The sequence below is a fragment of the Astyanax mexicanus genome, chromosome 12 (assembly GCF_023375975.1).
Source record: "Astyanax mexicanus isolate ESR-SI-001 chromosome 12, AstMex3_surface, whole genome shotgun sequence".
Classification (NCBI taxonomy): domain Eukaryota; kingdom Metazoa; phylum Chordata; class Actinopteri; order Characiformes; family Acestrorhamphidae; genus Astyanax; species Astyanax mexicanus.
Window position 1 is genome coordinate 49,590,183 of NC_064419.1, and position 24,861 is coordinate 49,615,043.

At 40.9% G+C, this 24,861-nt stretch overlaps 1 protein-coding gene across 2 annotated transcripts; it reads left to right on the forward strand.

Moving 5' to 3' along the window:
• Nucleotides 1-7,451: 7,451 nt before the first annotated feature.
• On the forward strand, nucleotides 7,452-19,812 carry borcs6 (BLOC-1 related complex subunit 6). Of its 2 annotated transcripts, none has more exons than XM_022666101.2 (6): nucleotides 7,452-7,531; nucleotides 9,054-9,460; nucleotides 14,210-14,702; nucleotides 15,809-15,972; nucleotides 16,928-17,011; nucleotides 17,590-19,812. In XM_022666101.2, the coding sequence occupies exons 2-6, from the start codon at nucleotides 9,065-9,067 to the stop codon at nucleotides 17,713-17,715; spliced, it is 1,263 nt and encodes a 420-aa protein (XP_022521822.2). In that variant the 5' UTR covers nucleotides 7,452-7,531; nucleotides 9,054-9,064; the 3' UTR covers nucleotides 17,716-19,812. The 2 variants fall into 2 exon arrangements, with proteins under 2 accessions (XP_022521822.2, XP_022521823.2); XM_022666102.2 differs by having other exon boundaries at nucleotides 7,458-7,531; nucleotides 9,057-9,460.
• The last annotated feature ends 5,049 nt before the right edge of the window (nucleotides 19,813-24,861 follow it).

Genomic DNA, 24,861 nt, shown 5'->3' on the forward strand with positions numbered 1-24,861 from the left:
TGTGGATTCTTTGTTGCATTTGTGGACTAAAACGATATCTCAGGTCATCCTGCTTCTCCATCAGCAGCCGGAGTCAGAGAGAGAGAGAGAGAGAGAGAGAGTACAGTAGGTCATCCTGCTTCTCCATCAGCAGCCGGAGTCAGAGAGAGAGAGAGAGAGAGAGAGAGAGAGTACAGTAGGTCATGCTGTTTCTCCATCAGCAGCCGGAGTCTGAGAGAGAGAGAGAGAGAGAGAGAAAGAGTACAGTAGATCATGCTGTTTCTCCATCAGCAGCCGGAGTCAGAGAGAGAGAGAGAGAGAGAGAGAGAGAGTACAGTAGGTCATGCTGTTTCTCCATCAGCAGCTGGAGTCTGAGAGAGAGAGAGAGAGAGAGAGAGTACAGTAGGTCATGCTGTTTCTCCATCAGCAGCTGGAGTCTGAGAGAGAGAGAGAGAGAGAGAGAGAGAGAGAGAGTACAGTAGGTCATGCTGTTTCTCCATCAGCAGCTGGAGTCTGAGAGAGAGAGAGAGAGAGAGAGAGAGAGTACAGTAGGTCATGCTGCTGTTTCTCCATCAGCAGCCGGAGTCTGAGAGAGAGAGAGAGAGAGAGAGAGAGAGAGTACAGTAGGTCATGCTGCTGTTTCTCCATCAGCAGCCGGAGTCAGAGAGAGAGAGAGAGAGAGAGAGTACAGTAGGTCATGCTGTTTCTCTCTGGGTTGGTACAGTAGGTGGCGCTCTCTCTCCTCATCACTCTCATTGTAACGCTGTTGTTCAGAGGTGTCTTTTAGCTGATGTATTAGAGGAGGGAATCCAGCGATTTCCTCAGAGTGCACTGTAATGATGCCAAGAGCCCAATCAGCTCCCCCTCTTGCCCCGCCCCTAAACCCATACATCATCCAGTGTCCCTCCCAAACCACTCCTCCCATTTTTTAGCATTTTTTTAATTTGTAGCTAAGGGTGAAGCCAGCTACAATCAGGCGGTTTATTTACCCTTTAAGAATATTATTCCTGAAATTAATTGAACTTAGTAAGAAAATAAGATACAATTAGAAATAATTTCACTTTAGAATATTAAAAAAGAAAAAACTGGGTTACAGTGAGAAAATTATACAAACTGGCATATGGTTATCTCTCTCTTTCTCTCTCTCTCTCTCGCTATCTGTTCTAATGAATATATGAAGGGTGTGTGTGACAGAAACCAGACTAAAAAGACAAAAGACTGCATCTAACACACATACACACACACACACACACATACAAATGAAGTATGATGTTTAGAGTCAGATAGATAATTGAAAAGCTGTGAGTTCTGATGTCGTATAAAAAACACTCAGATCTTGAGGAAATTAAACTGCGGTCTGACGTCGACCACTTCATCAAAACACCAGGCTAGTACATATCCAGCGGAGGAGAGAGAGAGAGAGAGAGAGAGAGAGAGAGAGAGACAGAGAGACGGAGAGGAATCTTGACCTCAGACAATCTCTTCTGCCTAGTTGAAATTTAGTTGAAGTACTTATTTTCATCTTCAGAATTGTCTTTCGGTTCATTTGAGCAGGTTCGAGAACAGTAATCGCACTCAGGTTTGGACCAAAACTACCTCAATCCAACTCCGGAGTGATTTTTTTTTGTGGTGAGAACAAACATGATCCAACCCAACAATCAAATATACTCCTCATGTTCAAGCTAAACGGCTGTTCAGGTGCAGTTTAACCTGATTTATTACCCAGATAATGATTACTACAGCTATTAACTGATGCTAATCTCTGCTGCTGCTCCATGCTCTAAACTAAACTGCAATACTGCAGGTGCTAGTCCGGAACACAGAACCTTCTTCCTGTATTTACTTTATAAACCCCGCCCCAGACAGCTCAGACCAATTAGAGGAGAGAACATGCTCACGAGGGTTGTTGTAGTGCGTTTTGTTGCACTTGTGGTTTTCCGTGTGTGAAACTAAACCAAACCATGAAGGAAATGCTTAAATTTAAAGCGGATGTTCGTAAGTTTTAAATTTGTGGGATTTGGGGGATTTAGCGCCTCTCTGGTGAGAATGGGTAATTGCACTGAGCATGCGAAAGAATAATTTTAAACTGGGAGGGTTTGATGCGGTCTCCTTTCAGAGCGGATGAATCCGATTCCAGGTTATGTTCAGTCAGAGAGAAAGAGAGAGAGAGAGAGAGAGAGAGAGAGAGTGCTCAGTCAGAAACTTCACTCCTTTGTTTCTTTGGTTTCACTATGAGTGAATGATCTACTGAGCTCTGAGTTTCCTCTTCTGAAGTCTCCATTGCTCCACCAGCCGCTCGCGTTCAGTAAAACTGAGCCGGATCCTCTTTTGGAGGCTGTATGTGTGACGTAAGTACGTAAAGACGCGTGACGTGGACAGAAGAAGAAGAACTCACGCAAAAAGTGACCTGACGCCCCAGTTTTTAGAATGAATATATTAGGCTTACATTATATATCAGTTTATAAACTAAATAATAAAACGGACTGAGATTTTAACAAACTCCAGATTTTATGGAAGACATTATCACCCACAGTGGACAGTGCAGTGGAGGGTAATGATGCTGGAGACCCTAAAGACATATTACACAGCTCAATGCAGGGTTATTTAGCTTCCATGCCAAAAATCATGGGACATGCTATTAGACACACAGTATTAGATCTTTTTGGTATGATACGTTCTTATAAAATCAGTTTCGCCTGATATAAACACACAGTCACACACACACACACACTCACACACACACTTAGAGTTGGTCCTGTTTCAAACAGGGTGGTGTGTGTGTGTGTGTGTAATCTATCGGCTGACGCCCGAGAAAGCACACACTGCCTTGAACTCTCTCTGACCTGCAGTCCGGAATATTCTGTGGCAAAAACACTGAAGCTGGAATTCTGATTATTGAATCAGATTATATTCCGCCATCCAATCACAGAGCGGGAAATTACCAACCGCATGTTGCCTGGAAACGGCTGAGCCTTTAAACAGGCACACAAATGAATAATAAATGTGGAGAGAGAGAGAGAGAGAGAGAGAGAGAGAGAGAGAGAGATACACACAGAGAAAGAAGTATAAAGAGAGACAGAGAGATATACACAGAGAAAGATATAGAGAGATAGAAAGAATAGAGAGAGAGAAAGAGATACACGCACAGAAAGAGATACAGAGATAGAGAGACACAGGGAGATAGAGAGTATAGAGATAGAGAGACAGAGAGAGAGAGAGAGAGAGAGAGAATAGAGAGAGATAGATACACACATAGAGAGAGAGAATAGAGAGAGAAAGAAATACACACATGCACAGAGAAAGAGACAGAGAGAGAGATACACACAGAAAAAGAGATATAGAGAGATAGAGAGATTAGAGAGACAGAGAGAGAGACAGAGACAGATAGGGACTAAGTCACTGTGATAGATACACTGACAGACAGAGAGACAGACAAAGGAAAAGATAGATAGATAGATAGATAGATAGATAGATAGATAGATAGATAGATAGATAGATAGATAGATAGATAGATAGATAGATAGATAGATAGATAGATAGATAGATAGATAGATAGATAGATAGATAGTGTGTGACTGGATGAATAGGGACTAGTTGGGGACTGTAGGCCTTAAACCATGGGAGCTCTTTCATCTCCCTGCTCCAGTTTATTAAATACAGTGTGTGTGTGATGGGTGTGGCTGGTGTGTGTGTGTGTGTGTGTGTGTGTGTGTGTGTGTGTGTGTGTGTTCTCAGCAGGGAGGGTTTTTGGTGGTGAGGATAATAACAGAGCCTCCTTTCATTATAGAGGTTCTGGTGGGAGTCGTGGTTCTGGATCGGGTCCTGGTTTGACCCACAGTCTAGGATCAGTCTGTAAATGTGGCCGATGCTCCTTTAATTCAGCCTGAACTTTATATTTTACAGGAAATCAAATAAATAAAAAAAATTAAAAGAAGAAAATTAAAAACTTAACATCAGCACTGTTAAACACACAGTGTCAGAGTGAGGCGAGGCTCTGTCGCCCCCTGTGGGAACATGGTGGAACTGCATGCGCTGTTCTGCGTGTTCAAAAGTTTCTGGACACTTTATTACTTATTAAATGCGTTTTTGCTCACTATAATTACTGACAACATGAAGCAAGCTAAAAGATTTCACAAAGCAACACATTATATCCCAAATATAAAAGAGTAATAATAGAGTAAATTATAAAAATATCCCCAAAAACATGAAACAGAATCTTTCTACAGTCAGTAGAAACAGTGATTATCTGATGTGTACAGTAACAGAGAGTAACAGAGAATAACATAGAGTAATAGAGAAAAATATAAAATAATAGAGAGTAAAAGAGGCTAACAGAAAGTTACAAAGAGTAATAAAGAGTAACATGGAGTAATAAAGAGTAATAGAGAGTAACAGAGAGTAATAGAGAGTAACAGAGAGTAATAGAGAGTAAAAGAGAATAACAGAGAGTAATAGAGTTTAACAGGGAATAGAGTTATAGAAAGTAATAGAGAATAACAGGGAATAAAAGAGAGTAATTGAGAGTAATAGATACTAACAGTAACAGGGTGTAATAAAGAGTAAAGTAATAGATAAAGAGTAATAGAGCGTAACAGTGAGTAAGGGAGCCTAATGTAATAGAGAGAAATAGAGAGTAATGTGAGTACATTACATTACATTTGCATTACATTACATTACATTTGGCAGACGCTTTTGTCCAAAGCGACTTACAATAGTGAAGTACAAAAGTAATAGGAATTAAGAAAAAACATTTGAGATAGGGCTTAAAGGAGGTCGAAGGGAAATAAAGGGATAGAGGAGTGAAGGAGGGGAAGAAGGAAATGAGGTTAGAAGTAGTTAGTTAGTTAGAGGTGTTAGGAGAGTAAGTGCTCTTTGAAGAGCTCTGTCTTCAGGAGTTTATTAAAGATAGTGAGAGATTCTCCTGATCTGGTAGTAGAAGGTAGTTAGTTAGAGGTGTTAGGAGAGTAAGTGCTCTTTGAAGAGCTCAGTCTTCAGGAGTTTATTATTAAAGATAGTGAGAGATTCTCCTGATCTGGTAGTAGAAGGTAGTTAGTTAGAGGTGTTAGGAGAGTAAGTGCTCTTTGAAGAGCTCTGTCTTCAGGAGTTTATTAAAGATAGTGAGAGATTCTCCTGATCTGGTAGTAGAAGGTAGTTTGTTAGAGGTGTTAGGAGAGTAAGTGCTCTTTGAAGAGCTCTGTCTTCAGGAGTTTATTAAAGATAGTGAGAGATTCTCCTGATCTGGTAGTAGAAGGTAGTTAGTTAGAGGTGTTAGGAGAGTAAGTGCTCTTTGAAGAGCTCTGTCTTCAGGAGTTTATTAAAGATAGTGAGAGATTCTCCTGATCTGGTAGTAGAAGGTAGTTAGTTAGAGGTGTTAGGAGAGTAAGTGCTCTTTGAAGAGCTCTGTCTTCAGGAGTTTATTAAAGATAGTGAGAGATTCTCCTGATCTGGTAGTAGAAGGTAGTTAGTTAGAGGTGTTAGGAGAGTAAGTGCTCTTTGAAGAGCTCTGTCTTCAGGAGTTTCTTAAAGATAGTGAGAGATTCTCCTGATCTGGTAGTGGAAGGTAGTTTGTTCCACCATTGGGGAACTCTGTATGAGAACAGTCTGGATTGCTTTGTGTGAATGTTTGTTTGGTAAAGCGAGGCGACGTTCATTGGAGGAGCGCAGCGGCCGGGAGGTAGCGTAAGCCTTCAGGAGCGAGTGCAGGTAGGAAGGAGCTGTTCTGTCATCACTTTGTAGGCGATTGTACGAGTTTTGAATGTGATGCGAGCATCAACTGGTAGCCAATGGAGCTCAATGAGCAGCGGGGTGACATGTGCCCGTTTTGGTTGGTTGAAGACCAGACGTGCTGCTGCGTTCTGGATCATTTGGAGTGGTTTTACTAACTCTGACTTTCAGCTTTAGTCTTTTTCTTGTGAATAAATTGTTTATTAGTTTTAGTCACGCTTTAGTTAGTCAATGTTAGTTTTTTTTTTTTTTACTTAATTTATTCTATTCCAACATTGTAAATGAATAGTGAAGCGATTCAAACCAGGAAGGAACACAAAGGATTATGTAGTAAAATTAGTTAAAATTGTTAAACAAACCAGGGTGGCCCTCATGAGTGTCAGTTTCATCATCGTAATGATGATTGATGACGTTTGATGACATATTCCAGCTGTGACTTTTAGCTTTAGTCTTTTTGTAGTGAATAATACGTAATATGTTTTTAGTCACACATTTAGTTAGTTATTGTTAGTCTATATTTTTGTTTATTTTATTATTTTCCAAAATTGTATATTTATAGTGAAGTGATCTAGACTATAAAGGAACACATAAGGGATCATGTAGTAAAATAAGTTAAAACTGTTACATAAACCAGGATGGCCCTGATAAGTGCCAGTTTCATCATTTGCGACTGCACTTGAGGACATTTTTTCAAAGTTCTTCAAATGTTTCTTTTCGGATCGACTGACCTTTATTTCTTGGTTGAGTAGTTTTTGGCATAATATGTATATATATTTATATCAATGTTACATCTGATCAATGTTAACTTACTTCAATCACAAACAGGATTTATAACCCTGTAAATATTTTACCGTTTTTAACAATGTCCACATTTTAAAAACAGTCCCTTACCATCTAAGCTGTTTGAAGCAATTTGTATTTACTTTATCAGATTGACAAAAAGGTTTTAAATTTGATTTAGTGATGTTATTTGTTGTTTAGTTTTTATTTATTGACACAAAGTAATGGAAAGTAACAGACAGTAATGTAAGTAACAGAGAGTAACAATTATTATGAGTAATATAGAGTAACAGTGAGTAATTGTGAGTACTAGAGAGTAACTGAGTAATTGTGAGTAACTGAGTAATTGTGAGTGATGTAGAGTAACAGTGAGTATTTTTGGGTAATAGAGAGAGATGGAGAATAATGGTAAGTAACGTCAATCGTGTGTAATTGTGAGTAACATTGAGTATTTGTGAGTATTTGTGAGTAATAGAGAGTAACAATGAGTATTTGTGAGTAATAGACAGTAACGGTGAGTTATTGTGAGTGATAGAGAGTAACGGTGAGTAATTGTGAGTGATAGAGAGTAACAGTGAGTATTTGTGAGTAATAGAGAGTAACAGTGAGTATTTGTGAATAATAGAGAGTAACAGTGAGTATTTGTGAATAATAGAGAGTAAAGGTGAGTATTTGTGAGTGATAAAGAGTAACAGTGAGTATTTGTGAGTGATAAAGAGTAACAATGAGTATTTGTGAGTAATAGACAGTAACGGTGAGTATCTGTGAGTAATAGAGAGTAACAGTGAGTAATTGTGAGTGATAGAGAGTAACAGTGAGTATTTGTGAGTAATAGAGAGTAACAGTGAGTATTTGTGAATAATAGAGAGTAACAGTGAGTATTTGTGAGTAATAGAGAGTAAAGGTGAGTATTTGTGAGTGATAAAGAGTAACAGTGAGTATTTGTGAGTAATGCGGAACTATAGTTGCTGGGCTCGGGTTTTACAGGGCAGGGATTGGTCGCGGCTCGGTTAGCTGCAGTGTTCGCTCTGAGGAAGGAAAGCTGAAGGTAAAAGTGTTTAATTTTATATAAAACGCCGCGAAACGCGCGGATTTTACGGCTGTTTATCTGCAGCGCGGAGACGCGGAGCTGCCCGCGGAGCGACGGACACTGACACCCGGCTTATAGCGCCTCTTTCCCCGGGAGAAACAGCCCCGGGCCCGCGGTGTTAGCTTTGCGCTTAGCCTGTTAGCCTGTCAGCTACCGTTCAATTCCATGGGCAGCAGGCTAAAGCTAATGCTAATGCTAACGGCAGATGACTGTGTGCTGGTGCTACAGGACTGCGGCCGTTTTATAGTTTATTTAAAGAGTTTTTATCAGTAAAATCACATTTTATCACCATTCTGCGGGCTTTAATACCGGCTGCAGTGTCTGTTATTAGCGGGCTAGCGTTAGCAGTTTGCTAGCGAGATAAATAAATGATATTGTGATTACTGCTGCAAGATCTGGTGACTAATGCTAAGCTAATGCTAAGCTAAGCTAAGTGTCGTCATATGATTTCAGTTCCCCAATCTGTCTGATTTATTAGCTAAGCTTAACAGACAGGCAGCTATACTATACTCCACAATACTACACTGTACTGTACTATACTACACTACACTATACTATACTGACTATAAACACCAACAGTTTCACAAAACATTATCAGACAGGCAGCTATACTATACTCCACAATACTACACTGTACTGTACTATACTACACTACACTATACTATACAATACCATACTGCACTGACTACCTTCAACAGTTTCACAATCAACATTGTCAGACAGGCATCTATACTATACTGTACTATATCTACTATACTATACTACACAGTGGTATACTATACTGTACTATACTATACTGACTATAATCACCTTTAACAGTTTCACAATCAACATTATCTGACAGCAAGCTATACTATACTATATTACACCACACTACACTACACTATACTATACTATGCTTTACTGACTATAATCTCATTCCACAATTTTACAGTCAACATCAGACAGCCAGCTATACTATATTGTGATATACTATGCTATACTCTGCTATACTGTCTTATAACATTCCACATTTTCACAATCAATATTATCATTAATTAACTATTTATCACTAATTAACACTACATAGACCTTATACAGCCACTTAAATCTTTACAGTTCTTATATTTTCTTTTTTCTTTTTTTTTTATACCCTTATTTATTTTCTATTTTGCTGTGTTTAATTTTGTTGAATATATTTCTTATTCTATTGTGTTGTTGCTGCTGGATGCCTAAATCTCCTATCTCTATCTATCTAACTATGTGTATTATCAGACAGCCAGTTATACTATGCTGTGCTATACTATGCTATGCTACACTGACTAAAATCACGTTCACGACATGCGTCATCATAACGTTCTCAGTTATAGCAAAAATCTAGAAAATTAATATATATTTTTTCTCATTATTCAATTGATTCAGAATCGTCTCTGAATCGAGATGCATCTAAAAATCGAAAATTTTCCCCACTCCAAATATTGACTAATATTTCTTTTTTTAGCAGGTTGAGGGATGAGCCACTCCCCTGGGATTGGCCATGACTTGCAGGAGGCAACCAATGGGGTTGATTGGATGAGCACTCATGGATCCACCTCTTTGAAGTATCGGGATGGAGGCGCTTGCCCAGAGCAGGACTCTCAGGACGGAACTGTAGCAGAAACTGATGGACACACACCTCACACACCTCACACACCCCACACCACAGAGTCGGTGTGCAGACAAACAGACAAACACTCAGACAAACCTCACACCAACACACACACCCCTGACCAAGATCCCCCACACACACCCCACTCACAACCAGCGTCCAAACACTGCTCGGACTCAGCCGACCCTGATCACACACACACTAACGATGGGTGGAGAGGAGTGGAGGAAGAGGAGGACGGAGGAGAAGATGAAGATGAGGTTGGTGTAAATGTAAAATCTGCAGTTATTATAATAATAATGTATATAATAATGTATATAATAAAATGTACAAAAAAAAAGGTCACACACACACATAATACACAATATTGGCTTGGACGCTGTCGCATCATTTCCACAAGATTCTAAAATGTCACATTTCTTAATAAATTTACCAATAAAAAAAACTCCAAAATTACATGAAATAAACTTTTCTACATTGACTTCCATCCAAAGTTGAAAAGGTTTTATTTCTCCCCTGTAAAGTTGCTGTTTTGGAACTACTTTTTGTTTTTTATTATGTTTTTTTAAGGTAAAAATGCTAATAGCTATGCCTATGTCACAATTTTCTGTGTACGATATAGTCCCAAAATTATTGTAAAAAACTGTATTATTGTCATTTTAAGAGCATTTAATGCTCCTGACATAATGATAATATTACAGCATAACAAAGTGTTTATACCATTTTAAAGACAACAACATGGGATACTGTATACAGCATATATAGCTCTGAAAAAAAAATAAGAGAGCGCCTAAAATGATGAGTTTCTTTGATTTTACCAAATTGAAAACCTCTGGAATATAATCAAGAGGAAGATGGATGATCACAAACCATCAAACCACCAAAACTGAACTGCTTGAATTTTTACACCAGGAGTAAAGCAGCATAAAGTTATCCAAAAGCAGTGTGTAAGACTGGTGGAGGAGAACATGATACCAAGATGCATGAAAAAAAAAACTGTGATTAAAAACCAGGGTTATTCCACCAAATATTGATTATTTCTGAACTTTATGAATACATACTTTATGAATATGAACCTGTTTTCTTTTTCTATTATTTGAGGTCTGAAAGCTCTGCATCTTTTTTTTTATTTCAGACATTTCTCATTTTCTGCAAATAAAATAAATGCAATATTAATTTTCAGTAGTCACTTCAGAAACTGAAGTGCTCTCTTCATTTTTTTTCCCGAGCTATAAACTGTGAACAAACATACAAATAAACACACTAGACGCCAATAGACGCAATAGATCACCATTATCTCTCATTATTGAGGTTGATGTCCGTTTACTGTACGATAAGTTGATAATGTAATTATCATGACAGGTCTTATAAAAGCTCACTAATAGCTCACAACTTCCATACTTCTGTTTGTATGGTTTCCTTTTGATTTGGATTCAGAGACTAATAGAGAGCGTGTGGGCAGTAATGCTTCACGTCAGCATTTTTCACATTTCAGACCCGGCCGCTGTCACTGTATCATCTTCCTCGTTGTCACATGCTGTTAGATCATCAGCACGACGGGAATGTGAGGGTGGTGCGTGGTTTACAGCATAGTTTACATTGTGTTTACAGCTGACTCTCGGCCTTCTGATGGCTGCAGTGTGATTCAGACAGGATGTGTCTGAATAACATGCCTGATAACTGATAAATCTTTTAATACTACAAATGATAAGTTTCAACCAACACCAGAACATACTGACCTCAAGCTTCGCTAATGCCAGGTTTACGCAATACGATTTTAGCCTAGGTTTTCAGTCGTTGGCAGTTTTATTTATTTATTTATTTAATTTTTTTGTAGTTTGCCCCAAAAAACAAATAACTGAGTTATCCCCAACGAGTCGCAGTAGCCCATCAAATATCTAGCATGTTTAATATCTGACCCAGTCGGCGACTGGGAGTCAAAAAGAGAGAGAACCAAGTGGTCCAAAAAAACTGTTTACAGAGAGTCTGAGTACTTTCTGTTCCCTGTTATATTATTATATATTATATTATTATATATGTTAAACTCTAGAGGGAGCCCACGAGTAAGCCCTCTATCAATAGGTTTTTTTCAGTCGTTATTTTATTTATTTATTTTTATATATATATATTTTTTTAGTTTGTCAAAAAAAACTCTACTCTGAGGGAAATGAGGGTCTCTCTGTGTTCAAAGTGTGAATAAGTGAAAGATGCTTGCCGAGCTGTCGCTGAGTTATTGCCAACAAGTCGCAGATGCCCAGCAGATATCTAGCAGGTTTAATATCTGACCCAGTCTGCGACTGGGAGTCAAGAGCAGAACTACCTACAGCCAATACAATCACGTAGAAAGAGAAAGAGAACCCCAGTTCCAAAAGAGCTGTTTATGGAAAATCTGACACTTTCTGTTTCCCTGTTACATCACTGTTAAACTCTAGAGGGGGCTGTGAGTAAGTGTCTGTGAATGGGGGGTAAATGAAGCTAAAAGCTAATGCCAGGTTCATGTGCTACGATTTAAGTCTAGTTTTTCAGTCGTGGCAGTTTCATTTATTTATTTATTTATTAATTTATATTATATATTAATTTTTATATATTGTTTTTTATATATATTATTATTAAATATTTGTTTTTAGTTTTATTTTAAATCTACTCTGAGGGAAATCTGAGTCTCTCAGTGCTAATTGTGTGAATTAGTGAAAGACTCGCTGAGTGATCACCAACAAGTTGCAGACACTCAGCAAATATCTAGCAGGTTTAATATGTGACTCAGTCGGCGACTGGTAGTCAGGAGCAGTAACTACCTACAGCCAATGGAAGCACGTACAACGAGAAAGAGAACCACGGTTCCAAAAGAGCTGTTTATGGAGAATCTGACCACTTTCTGTTTCCCTCTTATATTACTGTTAAACTCTAAAGGAAGCCTGCAAGTAAGTCCTCTATGAATGGGGTTAAATGGAGCTAAAAGCTAAATTCCTTTAATTTTAGTAAGTAGAATAATGTATTTTACTGAACAAACAGAGAAGTTGTGCCTGTATATTTTTCAGTTTTTCTGCTACTGTGAGCTGATTGACTGGTGGGTGAGCTGATGCTGGACTTACAGTTAGAACACATTTTAAAAGGCTTAAAAATGGAGTTTAAAACCTTAAAAATTATATCTTCAGTTCTGAAACATTTGATATAGTTCTGTGTTGAGGATATATGTACATATTTCAGTATACCAGGGTTTCCCCCAGGATTTCCTTGAAGGTGCGGTGGCAGGACCCCCCGGTTGGGAACCGATAATTTATATCACGTTAATGATATCACGATATAACACAATTACACATGTTTCCAGTTATTTTCTTTATTTCCAACTGTCACTGAAAAATGCCCACTTAAAACAAAAAGTTGCAAAAAGTAGGTTTCTTTAAAATAAATCCTTATTGTTCTTTTTTCAGATACGGTAAACGTAAAAGTGTGCAACACAAAATGTTAAATTATACATATCAATATCTTTAATCTTTAATTTAATTACAATAAAATGTTTACTGGACCGTGAAAACAAATGCATCACAGAGCTGTTCTAGGGTGCCTCTATTCTAGGGCCCTACATCCTTGCTTTATGACAGCTCCAGAAACAGAAACATAGCGTGATTTTCACTCCACCAGGTGAGTGAGCCTGAGTGGACACCTGCGTAAGTTGAAGCTGTTTAATCACTGTTTAATTCATCTCTCTCTCTCGCGCGCGCATTATGTTTCAGTCTCTCTCTCTCTCTCTCTCTCGCATTATGTTTCAGTCTCTCTCTCTCGCTATTTACAGGCGCGCTCTCGCTCTCTCTCTCTCTCTCTCGCGTTATGTTTCAGTCTCTCTCTCTCGCTGTGTCCTATACTCACACTCTCTCTCTCGCGCGCGCGTTATGTTGGCACTGCATGACTAACTACCGATTTCCACCCCCGAAGTTCAACACATGGCTGACGGAATTATTCCCCCCTAAATTTAGCTCCGGCAAATTTAAGACATTTTGGTTGAAATTTTAAGACAAAATAAGACTTTTCAAGGCCTTATCTGACAAAAATGAAATTTAATACCATTTAAGACTTTTTAAGGACCCGCGGCCACCCTGCTACATGTGCAGGACTGGAACACAGCTGTGCGTTTAGGAATTACGGCTAGAGAAGCCCTCACCTGTAGCCTCCCGAAATAGATGCAACATGCGAAACCAGCCGTGTTGTGTAGGCTACGTCTACAACATATTACCGATATAACCCTTGAACAATGTTCAACAACTTGTTCACAAATATAAAAAAACATCATTTCAGCGCCACATACCTCGGATTCAGTTGTCCAGTTTGACAGCCGGTGTCCTGTCGAGATGATCAAATTCCAGTGTCAGAAACGAGAGAGGGCGGGGCAACGCTGATCAAGCGCGGGAAAAACGCCGGGCTCCGAATTTTCACGAAGGGTGGCGGGGAAGAACGAAGGCGTGGCGGACCGCCGCACTGAAATGAACGTGGCGGAAACCCTGTATACAAATGATAAGACATTTACATTTTTTTTTTAATATAAATTGATGTTCCATACATTTTGGACTCACTTCAAGTGCGTATTCTCCTCTCTGGCTTCTCTGGCTTCTCTGGCTTGGTGTCGCTAGTTCTCACGTGCATAGATTTCTGGCATGTTCTTGTGATAAACGTGTTTCTGGAGAGCAGCCAATCATGTAATTGGTCACCTTATGTCTCCGATCAGTTATGTAGTGTGAGCAGCACAACTGCATAACATTAAATACTTTAGTATTAATCTACAATGCAGAACATTTTAAACTAATGAAAAAACACTGAATTTAAGGCATTTCCCAACTTTTGATTTAATTAAATAGCCTGTTTGATTATTAGGTTAGCATAGCTAGCTACAGAGTGTACAGCAAAAGCTAATTCAGACTGTAATAATTTTAAATACGAGGTGATATCTATATATAATATATCTTATAAAAACCTGTTGTAGTAATCAATAATCAATAACTCTCTCTGCTTCTCAGCCAGTGAAAGAAACCACCACAGAAAATCCACCAACCTCAGAAGCTCCGCCCACAGAACCGCCCAGCAGAACCGCGTCTGAAGACGATGCTCCTTCTTCCTCTTCCACGCCACCTGAGCAGGCCCCGCCCCTGGTTCCAGCCCCTCCCCCTGGTTCAGACCCCGCCCCCGTGGTGTCGGAGGCTGACGCGTGGCAGCGGCCGGTGCATGTGATGGCGGAGGTGCGCGTGCACTCGGCGCCGGAGCGGGAGCGGGTGGTGCGGGGGATGCAGGACAGTAAGAGTCTGGACGGGATCAGTAACGCGTACGGAGGAGGACCCCGGGGCTCAGGGGCCAAAGGGGGCCAGGCTGAGGGCCGCAGGGCCACCATCTCCAGTGCTCTGGAACTGGAGGGGACCGTGAGCCACGACGGAGATCTCACGCACTTCATCACCAAGAACCTGGAGCAGAAGATCAAGATGAGCTCGAGACCCAGTCTCGACACCGACTGCGAGTGTGGGTGCCTTTTATTTACTCTATATAATATACTAATGACTGTATATGAGCATTAGTGCTGCAACGATTAGTCGATTTAATCGTAAATGTCATTTATTTAAATGTGTCGACAACAAATTTCATTGTCGACTAATCGTTAATCTGTAACAGTACTGTATTACACAAAGTGCTGGAGACAGAAGTGCCCAAACACAACAGATTACATATTAAATCACTAAATATCAGTAATTTCCCTGTTTAAACAACATTCAGATATTTAAATGGCATTTAAATCTCATGTTTTGCTGTTTCTATCGTTTTTAGAGATGGCAGAAATAATCGTCGACTAATCGACTAATCGAAAAAATAATCGTCAGGTTAGTCGACTACCGAAATAATCACTAGTTGCAGCCCTATTGAGGATATATAGTGCCTAAACTCTCAAAAATGCATACTAAAAAATAAATCTGATGAAGAGATCTGGATTTTAGCTTCATAGTATTTTCGTGATAACGATACTCGAAATGACAAATTTTTATTTTATTATTTATTGCATTCAGTATGATATAGCACACCCCTAACTGAGTTTTTTTTTTTAAATGCAAGAATTTTATCAGATTTGTAACAGAAGTCAATGATCCAGAATGATCAGTCATAATACTAATAAAGTATCTCCATATATCCAGGATTAAAGTAAAATAAATGATAATGGACAGATATAGTCTATAGCCTCTAGTAGATATATAATGGGAAATTATGAGAACAGTGTGATTTTTTCTTTCTTAAAAATAGAAAAAATATATATAAAGTAAATATGATAATTAGGGGTGGTAATATGGCATATATATTTATATCTATTTAAGGGTATAATATCCTTCACCATATTCAAAATGTTGGTTATATTATCGCGTACAATACGATTTGATACCCCTAGAGTGTGTACTCTTAACCGGAGTATACAAATATAAAATATAGTGATTTCAATACCATTTTTATCACTATTTGGTGTCAGAAAATTGTAATATTATTGCGTATGAAAGAATATGCAATATCCCTAATGTAATGTTTGGGTTTACCACAGTTCATGTATTATAAAGTGTGTGTGTGTGTGTGTGTTTCCTGTACAGCGGACTGTTCGGGTCCGGTGGTCCGAGGTCGGGGGTCGTCGCGTCGGCCGGCTGATATCCCCCCTATTGACCCCTCAGTGCTGCTGGATCTGCATAAACACACACAGGAAGTGGCGCAGAGTGTGGAGATGATGCTCCGCAGCCTCAACGGAACCATCCAGAACGTGAGCTTTCTCTAATTCAGTATTTTCTGTATATTTCACTCTATAAGCTGCACTTAAAATCCTTTAATTTTACCAAAAATCATCAGAGCTCCTTATAATCCGGTGCTCCTTATGTATGAATTCTATCAGTCAGGTATTAAGGAGCAGTAAAGACTCTCCACTGAAGTACAGAGTTATACAGGAGATTCAGTTTAGTTCTCCAGCACAGAGACTGGAGCAGTATTAGGATTAGCTGCTAACCGTGCTAAGTGCTAGCTCTTTCGCTGTTCAGAGGAGAGTATCACCGCCCTGTAGCCTGCTGCTAAACCCAGCTAGCACTGCTGTAGCAGCATTAGCCGCTAACCACACTAAGCGCTACTAGCTCTTTTGCCGTTCAGAGGTGAGTATATTGGACTGTAGTCTGTGTGTTTACCATGTTAAAACAAGCTACGTGGGACAAACCGCTAGCTAATATCACCCTGACTCACTGGAACACTCAGGGTTCCTCAGTATAGCGCTTTTGGGCAGCTAATGCTAATGCTCCAGCCTTAGCGTGGGAGAAATTTGGGAATCTAAGCTTACTGTAAATAAATGGAAGCGCTTTACTCACCAAAATAAACCCCAAATTTTCAAGAGAGAAATCTGTGTAGATTGATTTTTTTTTTCTCAAGAGTTACAGTTTTGTTTATTTAGCTTAGCTTTACTTAACTTAGCTAACCTACTCCCCCACACCACCACCCAGCGGTGAGACCTGCTGAATTAGAAGGAAAACATGGCAGCACCCCTGTTCCTTACTAGTGTCGCATAAAGTACGCCTTATAATCCTGATGTGCCTTGTAGTGTGAACAATACGGTAAATTTGCATGCATTTTAAGTTATATGTAACTATTCCTGAGTAAGTAATGTTAGTGTCTCTCTGTATCTCTCTCTCTCTCTCTGTATCTCTCTCTCTCTCTCCGTATCTCTCTCTCTGCAGATGACGGCTCTGAGTGTGGGCTATATTCAGACCTACAGAGACTCGGTGGATAGTTTGGGAGAGTCGGTGGATATGAGCATAAAGGTTTGAAGGATTTAATATTTAATATTTTTCTGGGAGCATTTTGTGCTCAGGAGGATCAGTGAGTTTTTAGGCTTTTTTCTCGGTCACATGACCTCAGTAGCGTTCAGTAGCTCCTCCATTTCCACTCGCTGTTGTGATTTTACGTGGATCTCTGTGGAAACCATGGCGTGCCCAAAGTGTAACTACGGTGCGCGGCAGTGGACAAATATCTATTTTATTAAAGGCGAGGAGACGAAACTCACACATCCGGACGGGAATAAAATCACAGAGGATAAAAAACCCCAATAAAAGAGAAAATTACCCCAGAACCCCCTGAGAAAATAATCCCATCCAGATAGGGCTAATAACTTAGTTTTCTCATCTGTTTTTAAATTTCTTCAGATTGGGGCATAATGTGTTGTTTTTTGAGATTTTTTTATCTGCTTCATGTTGTCGGACAAGTGATTTATTGATCACAGTTAATTCCTGAGGGACAAAAAAAGCAAAAAACAAAAAAATTACCCAAAAAATAGCCCTGAATTTGTGTTTTATTGTGTTTATCTGAGTGTGTTGTGTGTGTGTGTGTGTGTGTTGTGCAGGGAATGTACACGCTGATGGCTCGGTGTGAGGAGCTGGACCGCTCCATGCAGCCAATCCAGGCCCTCGCCGCTCAGATCAGAGACATCAAACGCACGCTGGACACCTTGGAAGCCATCTGCAAGTAACCAAGCAACCGGCGGCCACAGGCCACGCCCCCCTCGGCGACTCGGAAGCTCCTGGAGATGCTTTGCGATGAAACTCCGCCCTCTGCAGACAGTTTGCTAATTATCATGCAACCCAATCACTTTGCTAATGATTGTGTCTCCTAGCAATGCTCTGCAAGCGCTCCTCCCCTTAGAGACCGCCTTGCTCTAGCACCTCCCCTTGGAGACGACCTGTTGTTAGCCCCTCCTCTTTTTGTGGCTCCTCCCCCTGTAGGATAATTGTGAGGGGGAGGGATAAGCGAGAGAACGGACTCTCGGTGAGCTCACACCGTCCGGCATTCTCACGGCACACTGTACCACCGAGAACTGCGGGAGTATTTATGAAGTATGAATGAAGTATGTTGAGTGTGTGTAAGAGTGTGTGTACGAGTGTGTGTGTTAATTATGTAACAGATAATAAGTCAATGATGTTTACTGTACCTCCTCCTCGCTTCTGAAGGCCTGAGATTAGAGTGGAGAAGGTCTGATGTTGGTATTCGTCGTGTGGAATACCGTCGATAGAGTTGGGAGAGGGCCTGAGGCTGCTCTTACAACACTGACCATCCATCATCTCCAACACTGTGTTCAGACTGACAGTCCTAATCAGGTTTCTGTTTTTGGTATATCTAGATTGAATCTGAATTAATTTTGATTGTCAGGAAAACCAGAATTTACATGAAAGTATATTTTTGGCATATATTGATTCAATCCAGATTGAGTTTGATTGCCAAGACATCCGAATTTTTTGTTATATCTAGATTGAATCGGAATTGATTTGCATTGTATCTAGATTGCTTTTGATTGTCTGGACAGCCAGAAACAATGTACAAGTAGATTGTTGGTATATTTAGATTGAATCCGGATTGATTTGGATTGAATCCTGATTGATTTGGATTTTATCTGGATTGATTTTAATTGTCAGGACATTAAGAATTCACACATGTAGATTTTTGGTATATCTAGTTTGTATCCGGCTTGATTTGGATTACATCTGGATTGATATTGATTGTCAGGATATCCATAACCACATAAAAGTAGATTTTTTGCATATCTAGGTTGTATCCAGATTGACTTTAATTGGATCCGGATAGATTTTGATTAAATCTGGATTGATTTTGATTGTCTGGACTGCCAGAATCCACATAAAAGTAGATTTTTGGTATATCTAGATTTAATCCTGATTGATTTAATTTGAATCCAGATTGATTTAAATTGAATCCAGATTGATTTAAATTGTCGGGACAGCCAGACTTCACATGAAAGTAGATTTTTGGTGTATCTAGATTGAATCCAGTTTGATTAGGATTGAATCCAGATTGATTCGAATTGTCTGTACAGCCAAAAACCACATAAACGTAGATTTTTGTTGCATATCTAGAGTGAATCCAGATTAATTATAATTGTCAGGACATTAGAATCCACATAAAATTGGATTATGTGGCGTATCTCTTGCTGCAGTTGTATATCTGGAAATTTTTGTGGTCTCTAAACTGACAAAAACTTGAACTAAAGGTTTGGAGGGAGAGTTGATGATGGTGATGATGATGATGATGATGATGATGATGATGATGAATTCCACTCTTTCTGCTTCCACATATGAACGCCTCATCACCAGTTCTATGCTCACAAGATCTATGCTGTTTCCACTCAGCCCATGTAGCTACAGTTGTGATGTTCAGATAGGCAAATCCCGTCTGATCACTTTTGAATAGGAGTGCAGACAGAGAACCGAATCCGATTTACCTGCAGTCTGAACACAGCCTCATAAACTCCGATATGTTCTATTAATGGTCCTGGAGGCTGGGGGCGCTGTGGAGACGGCGTGTTGAGGTTGCGACGTTCGTGAGGACTGAAGAAGATGCTGTAAGTTGCGCTGTAGTTGAACGTTATCGTAAATAAAAGGAGATTGAGTGGAGGAATGAAATGAAGGAGTGCAGGACAGTCCCGTTCCTCTCTCCAGCCTCCCGTTCGTCCCGTCAGTCCTGTGCATCTCCGCTTCTACAATCCTGATTTGTCTACCAGTCTGTCTGAAATCTGTGTATGTTTTAAAGAATTAATATAACAATACATTTACTAGATTGATCCACAAATGTCTTTCTTTTATTCTTCATTTAATCTCGTAACGGCTTGACAACTTCTTAGTCATTTTTTTTTTTATTTCTATCTGATGTTACACGCCTAAAGCTTGAGGATTATTATTTAAGCATTACATTACAATCTTTGTGAAACACTGCAAAAAAAAAAAATAAAAAAAAATATTAGTAAAAAAAAAAAAAATAAGCAAGTGAAATGATCTAAGTACAAGGCAATAAATCTTATTTTTTTTCTTTGATAAGATTTTTTTGTCTTACTAAGCATTGTGTAAAAGTAAGATTGTTTAACTTTTACATTTTAGAAATAATGATCTTATTCAGTCTTATTTAGAATTTACACCATATTTTAAGTAATTTAAACTCAAAATAAGCATAAAAAGTAACCAGTCAAGTTATTATTTTCTTAAGTACAAGTTTAAGCCAGAAAATAAGTGATGTTCGCTTAATTTAAGTCTTACTTCACTCATTTTGAGATGTTGTGATTGAGCTTATTTTAGGAAATCTTACTACGATAAATTTGCTCACCCCATTGGCAGGTTTTTATGCATAATTTAAGAATTTAGACCCCTTCAATCAGGCAACGGCACGGCAGTTGGTGTGCTGGCAGGGTGGGTGGTGGATCGGCAGGGCGGTTGGTGGTTGGTGCGCTGGCAGGGTGGGTGGTGTTTGGTTGGTGCGCTGGCAGGGTGGGTGGTGTTTGGTTGGTGCGCTGGCAGGGTGGGTGGTGTTTGGTTGGTGCGCTGGCAGGGTGGGTGGTGTTTGGTTGGTGCGCTGGCTGGGTGGGTGGTGGATCGGCAGGGCGGGTGGTGTTTGGTTGGTGCGCTGGCAGGGTGGGTGGTGTTTGGTTGGTGCGCTGGCTGGGTGGGTGGTGTTTGGTTGGTGCGCTGGCTGGGTGGGTGGTGGATCGGCAGGGCGGTTGGTGCGCTGGCAGGGTGGGTGGTGGATCGGCAGGGCGGGTGGTGTTTGGTTGGTGCGCTGGCAGGGTGGGTGGTGGATCGGCAGGGCGGTTGGTGGTTGGTGCGCTGGCAGGGTGGGTGGTGTTTGGTTGGTGCGCTGGCTGGGTGGGTGGTGGATCGGCAGGGCGGTTGGTGCGCTGGCAGGGTGGGTGGTGGATCGGCGGGGCGGGTGGTGCGCTGGCAGGGTGGGTGGTGGATCGGCAGGGCGGGTGGTGTGCTGGCAGGGTGGGTGGTGTTTGGTTGGTGCGCTGGCAGGGTGGGTGGTGTTTGGTTGGTGCGCTGGCAGGGTGGGTGGTGTTTGGTTGGTGCGCTGGCAGGGTGGGTGGTGTTTGGTTGGTGCGCTGGCAGGGTGGGTGGTGTTTGGTTGGTGCGCTGGCTGGGTGGGTGGTGGATCGGCAGGGCGGGTGGTGTTTGGTTGGTGCGCTGGCAGGGTGGGTGGTGTTTGGTTGGTGCGCTGGCTGGGTGGGTGGTGTTTGGTTGGTGCGCTGGCTGGGTGGGTGGTGGATCGGCAGGGCGGTTGGTGCGCTGGCAGGGTGGGTGGTGGATCGGCAGGGCGGGTGGTGTTTGGTTGGTGCGCTGGCAGGGTGGGTGGTGTTTGGTTGGTGCGCTGGCTGGGTGGGTGGTGGATCGGCAGGGCGGTTGGTGCGCTGGCAGGGTGGGTGGTGGATCGGCAGGGCGGGTGGTGCGCTGGCAGGGTGGGTGGTGGATCGGCAGGGCGGGTGGTGCGCTGGCAGGGTGGGTGGTGTTTGGTTGGTGCGCTGGCTGGGTGGGTGGTGTTTGGTTGGTGCGCTGGCAGGGTGGGTGGTGTTTGGTTGGTGCGCTGGCTGGGTGGGTGGTGTTTGGTTGGTGCGCTGGCTGGGTGGGTGGTTGTGAATGCTGCACATATCGCACACTCAGTGTGTAAACAGCATGGAGCAGCAGAGAGAATTTTTTTATAGCTGTGGCAATTAGCGATATCTGGCTAATATATCAGATTAAACTGTGTTTTATGTTTATACGTAGGAGTATATTTGATCTCTGGGTCGGATCGAGACCAGATCACGTTCTCACCACAAGAGAACAAACCCAGGCCCGTAGCCAGGGGGGATGGAAGGGTTCGTTCGATCCCCCCCATCAACCCCCACCCCCCCTCAGCCACCCCAAATTTAGTTGATTTTTAAGAAATGTAGGTTAAGTGACAGTAACATTCAGTCACTCACTTTGCAATGCTGACGATCAAGCTAGGGTGTATTTTACGGCCATATATAAAATACAGACGAACAAATAAGGACAGCAACAACAGATTCACAACAAACTTATAATAAATAAAATATGTCTAAATTAAAAGGTTTGAAGTGTGCTCGTGTATTTAGGGGGCATTGGAGTAGAGAGCCAAATGAAGTCCACTTTTGGGGGAAAAAGATCCCCCCCATCACAATGCTGGCTACGAGCCTGCAAACCGCTTCACAGAGTTCATTTTAACCGGAACAAATAGTGCAGGCGTGAAAACACCCTTAAACCCAGTATCTATACCTCTATGAGTAATAAATGTCAGCACACCTTTTCACACCTTTGCTTTTCTCTGTTTGCTAATTTAGATTTAATCTGAATTTGCTTTGTGTAATTTGTGTTGTGATGCAGAGTAACAGCTTTATTATATTTTGTACACTTCTGCAGCAGCGTTTAGGTGTTTATAGTTTATTATAGTTGTTTATTGTGGTTGATGCAGTTGGCTGGTGGTGCAGATGGTGCAGATGAAGGTTCCGGTTGGAGGGTAAACGTGGTTAGATCCGTGTCTCAGTCCCAGATTACGGATAAACCAGAGACTAAACATGAGATTAGGGGTTTAGTTTGGACAGATGGGCTGATAGAGGTGGAGCTGACCGGCACTGCAACATTCAGCACATCTGATCGTACACTTATCACCGTCTCACCTGCGCGCGCGTGTGTGTGTGTGTGTGCGTGTGTGTTGCAGTTATGTCCGCATTCATGCGCTCGCTTGTTTAGATAAACAGTTGTGTACGTGTTTTTGTTGGTGCAGGTAAAGCTCTGTTTGAAGTCAGGCTACAACACGCTTATTTCTCACGGATATTTGCATATATGTATCTGTGTGTAACACTGTATCACACGGATGAAAGAACGTTTTAACCACGAACGCTATCAGATGTTGAGTTGAGTAATCTGCTCTGCAGCTTCACGACTACAGTCAAAGTATACGTAGTAAATTAAAAGAGTTCAAAGGGGAGGCCCACCAGTGTCCGGTCTCCCTCACAAGATAACACCTCACAACTTATACTTATACGTTTAAGCATTCTCAAGCGAAGATGTAAAAACTAATAAAGTATCTCCATTCATTACTCTGCAGGTAGAAGTATATTTTAGATACTTTTTTTTAGAGTTTAATAAAATACTTCTGTAGAGGATAAAAAAGTATCAACTCAAGCTTTTTACTCTTTAAGTAAAAGTGTTAATTAAAAAAGTACTGGATTCAAAACTACTTTTAGTATAAAGTAAAACTAATGTAAGGGGAAAGAAATAAAGCCAAATAAAAACAAAAGCTTAGGCCACGCCCACAGAGTCCTATAGTGCACTACTTAATTCTGTGAAAATGTAAAATAATTACTCCAGTAAAGTATAGATAACCTACATTTATACGTAAGTAAGGTAACAAAGTATTTGTACTTTACTATGATGTTTCAGCATGATTTACTATTTCAGGTGGTTGCTTGAGAGTTGTTAAGTATTAATTGTACAGAAGTATCTCAGGAGGTTGATATGGTTTACCTAGATGGTTGCCAAAGTATTCCAGGTGGTTACAATTGAAAGGCTGTGACGTAGCAAGGGATTTGGTATGGTTTTGCTAGGTGGTTGCTATGATATTGCTTTAGGGTTGTTTATTATCCCTAGTGGTTGCTAGGTGGTTACTGAGATGTTGCTTGATGGATGCTATGATGTTGCTAGATTTGTAGAATTGGTGTTGCCAGGTGGTTGCTATGATATTGCTATATGGTTGCTTATTATCTCTGGTAGTTGCTTGGTGGTTACTGAGATGTTGCTTGGTGGTTGCTAAAATGTTGCTAGATTTGTAGAATTGGTGTTGCCAGGTGGTTGCGCAGATGTCGCTATTTGTTTGCTTATTATCTCTGGTGGTTGCTTGGTGGTTACTGAGATGTTGCTTGGTAGTTGCTCTGGTTGCTTTAGTATTCCTGGTGGTTACTATTGCTGGTGGTTGCTTGGTGGTTACTGAGATGTTGCTTGGTGGTTGCTCTGGTTACTTTAGTATTCCTGGTGGTTACTATTGCTGGTGGTTGCTTGGTGGTTACTGAGATGTTGCTTGGTGGTTGCTAAAATGTTGCTAGATTTGTAGAATTGGTGTTGCCAGGTGGTTGCTCAGATGTCGCTATTTGTTTGCTTATTATCTCTGGTGGTTGCTTGGTGGTTACTGAGATGTTGCTTGGTAGTTGCTCTGGTTGCTTTAGTATTCCTGGTGGTTACTATTGCTGGTGGTTGCTTGCTGGTTACTATGATGTTGCTAGGTGGTTGTTATGATGTTGCTAGATTTGTACAATGGCTGTTGCCAATTGGTCGCTATGATGTTGCTAAATGGTTGCTTATTATCTCTGGTAGTTGCTTGGTAGTTACTGAGATGTTGCTTGGTGGTTGCTCTGGTTGCTTTAGTATTCCTGGTGGTTACTATTGCTGGTAGTTGCTTGGTAGTTACTGAGATGTTGCTTGGTGGTTGCTCTGGTTGCTTTAGTATTCCTGGTGGTTACTATTGCTGGTGGTTGCTTGGTGGTTACTGAGATGTTGCTTGGTGGTTGCTATAATGTTGCTAGATTTGTAGAATTGGTGTTGCCAGGTGGTTGCTATGATGTCGCTTTATGGTTGCTTAGTGGTTACTGAGATGTTGCTTGGTGGTTGCTCTGGTTGCTTTAGTATTCCTGGTGGTTACTATTGCTGGTGGTTGCTTGGTGGTTACTGAGATGTTGCTTGGTGGTTGCTCTGGTTGCTTTAGTATTCCTGGTGGTTACTATTGCTGGTGGTTGCTTGGTGGTTACTGAGATGTTGCTTGGTGGTTGCTAAAATGTTGCTAGAATTGT

Excerpts from the sequence above, each read along its gene's own strand:
- borcs6 (XM_022666101.2), top strand. The coding sequence starts at position 9,065 with ATGAGCCACTCCCCTGGGATTGGCCATGACTTGCAGGAGGCAACCAAT. Across the intron at positions 9,461-14,209 it reads GAGGAGAAGATGAAGATGAG|CCAGTGAAAGAAACCACCAC; the intron begins GTTGGTGTAAAT and ends TCTGCTTCTCAG. Across the intron at positions 15,973-16,927 it reads TCAACGGAACCATCCAGAAC|ATGACGGCTCTGAGTGTGGG; the intron begins GTGAGCTTTCTC and ends CTCTCTCTGCAG.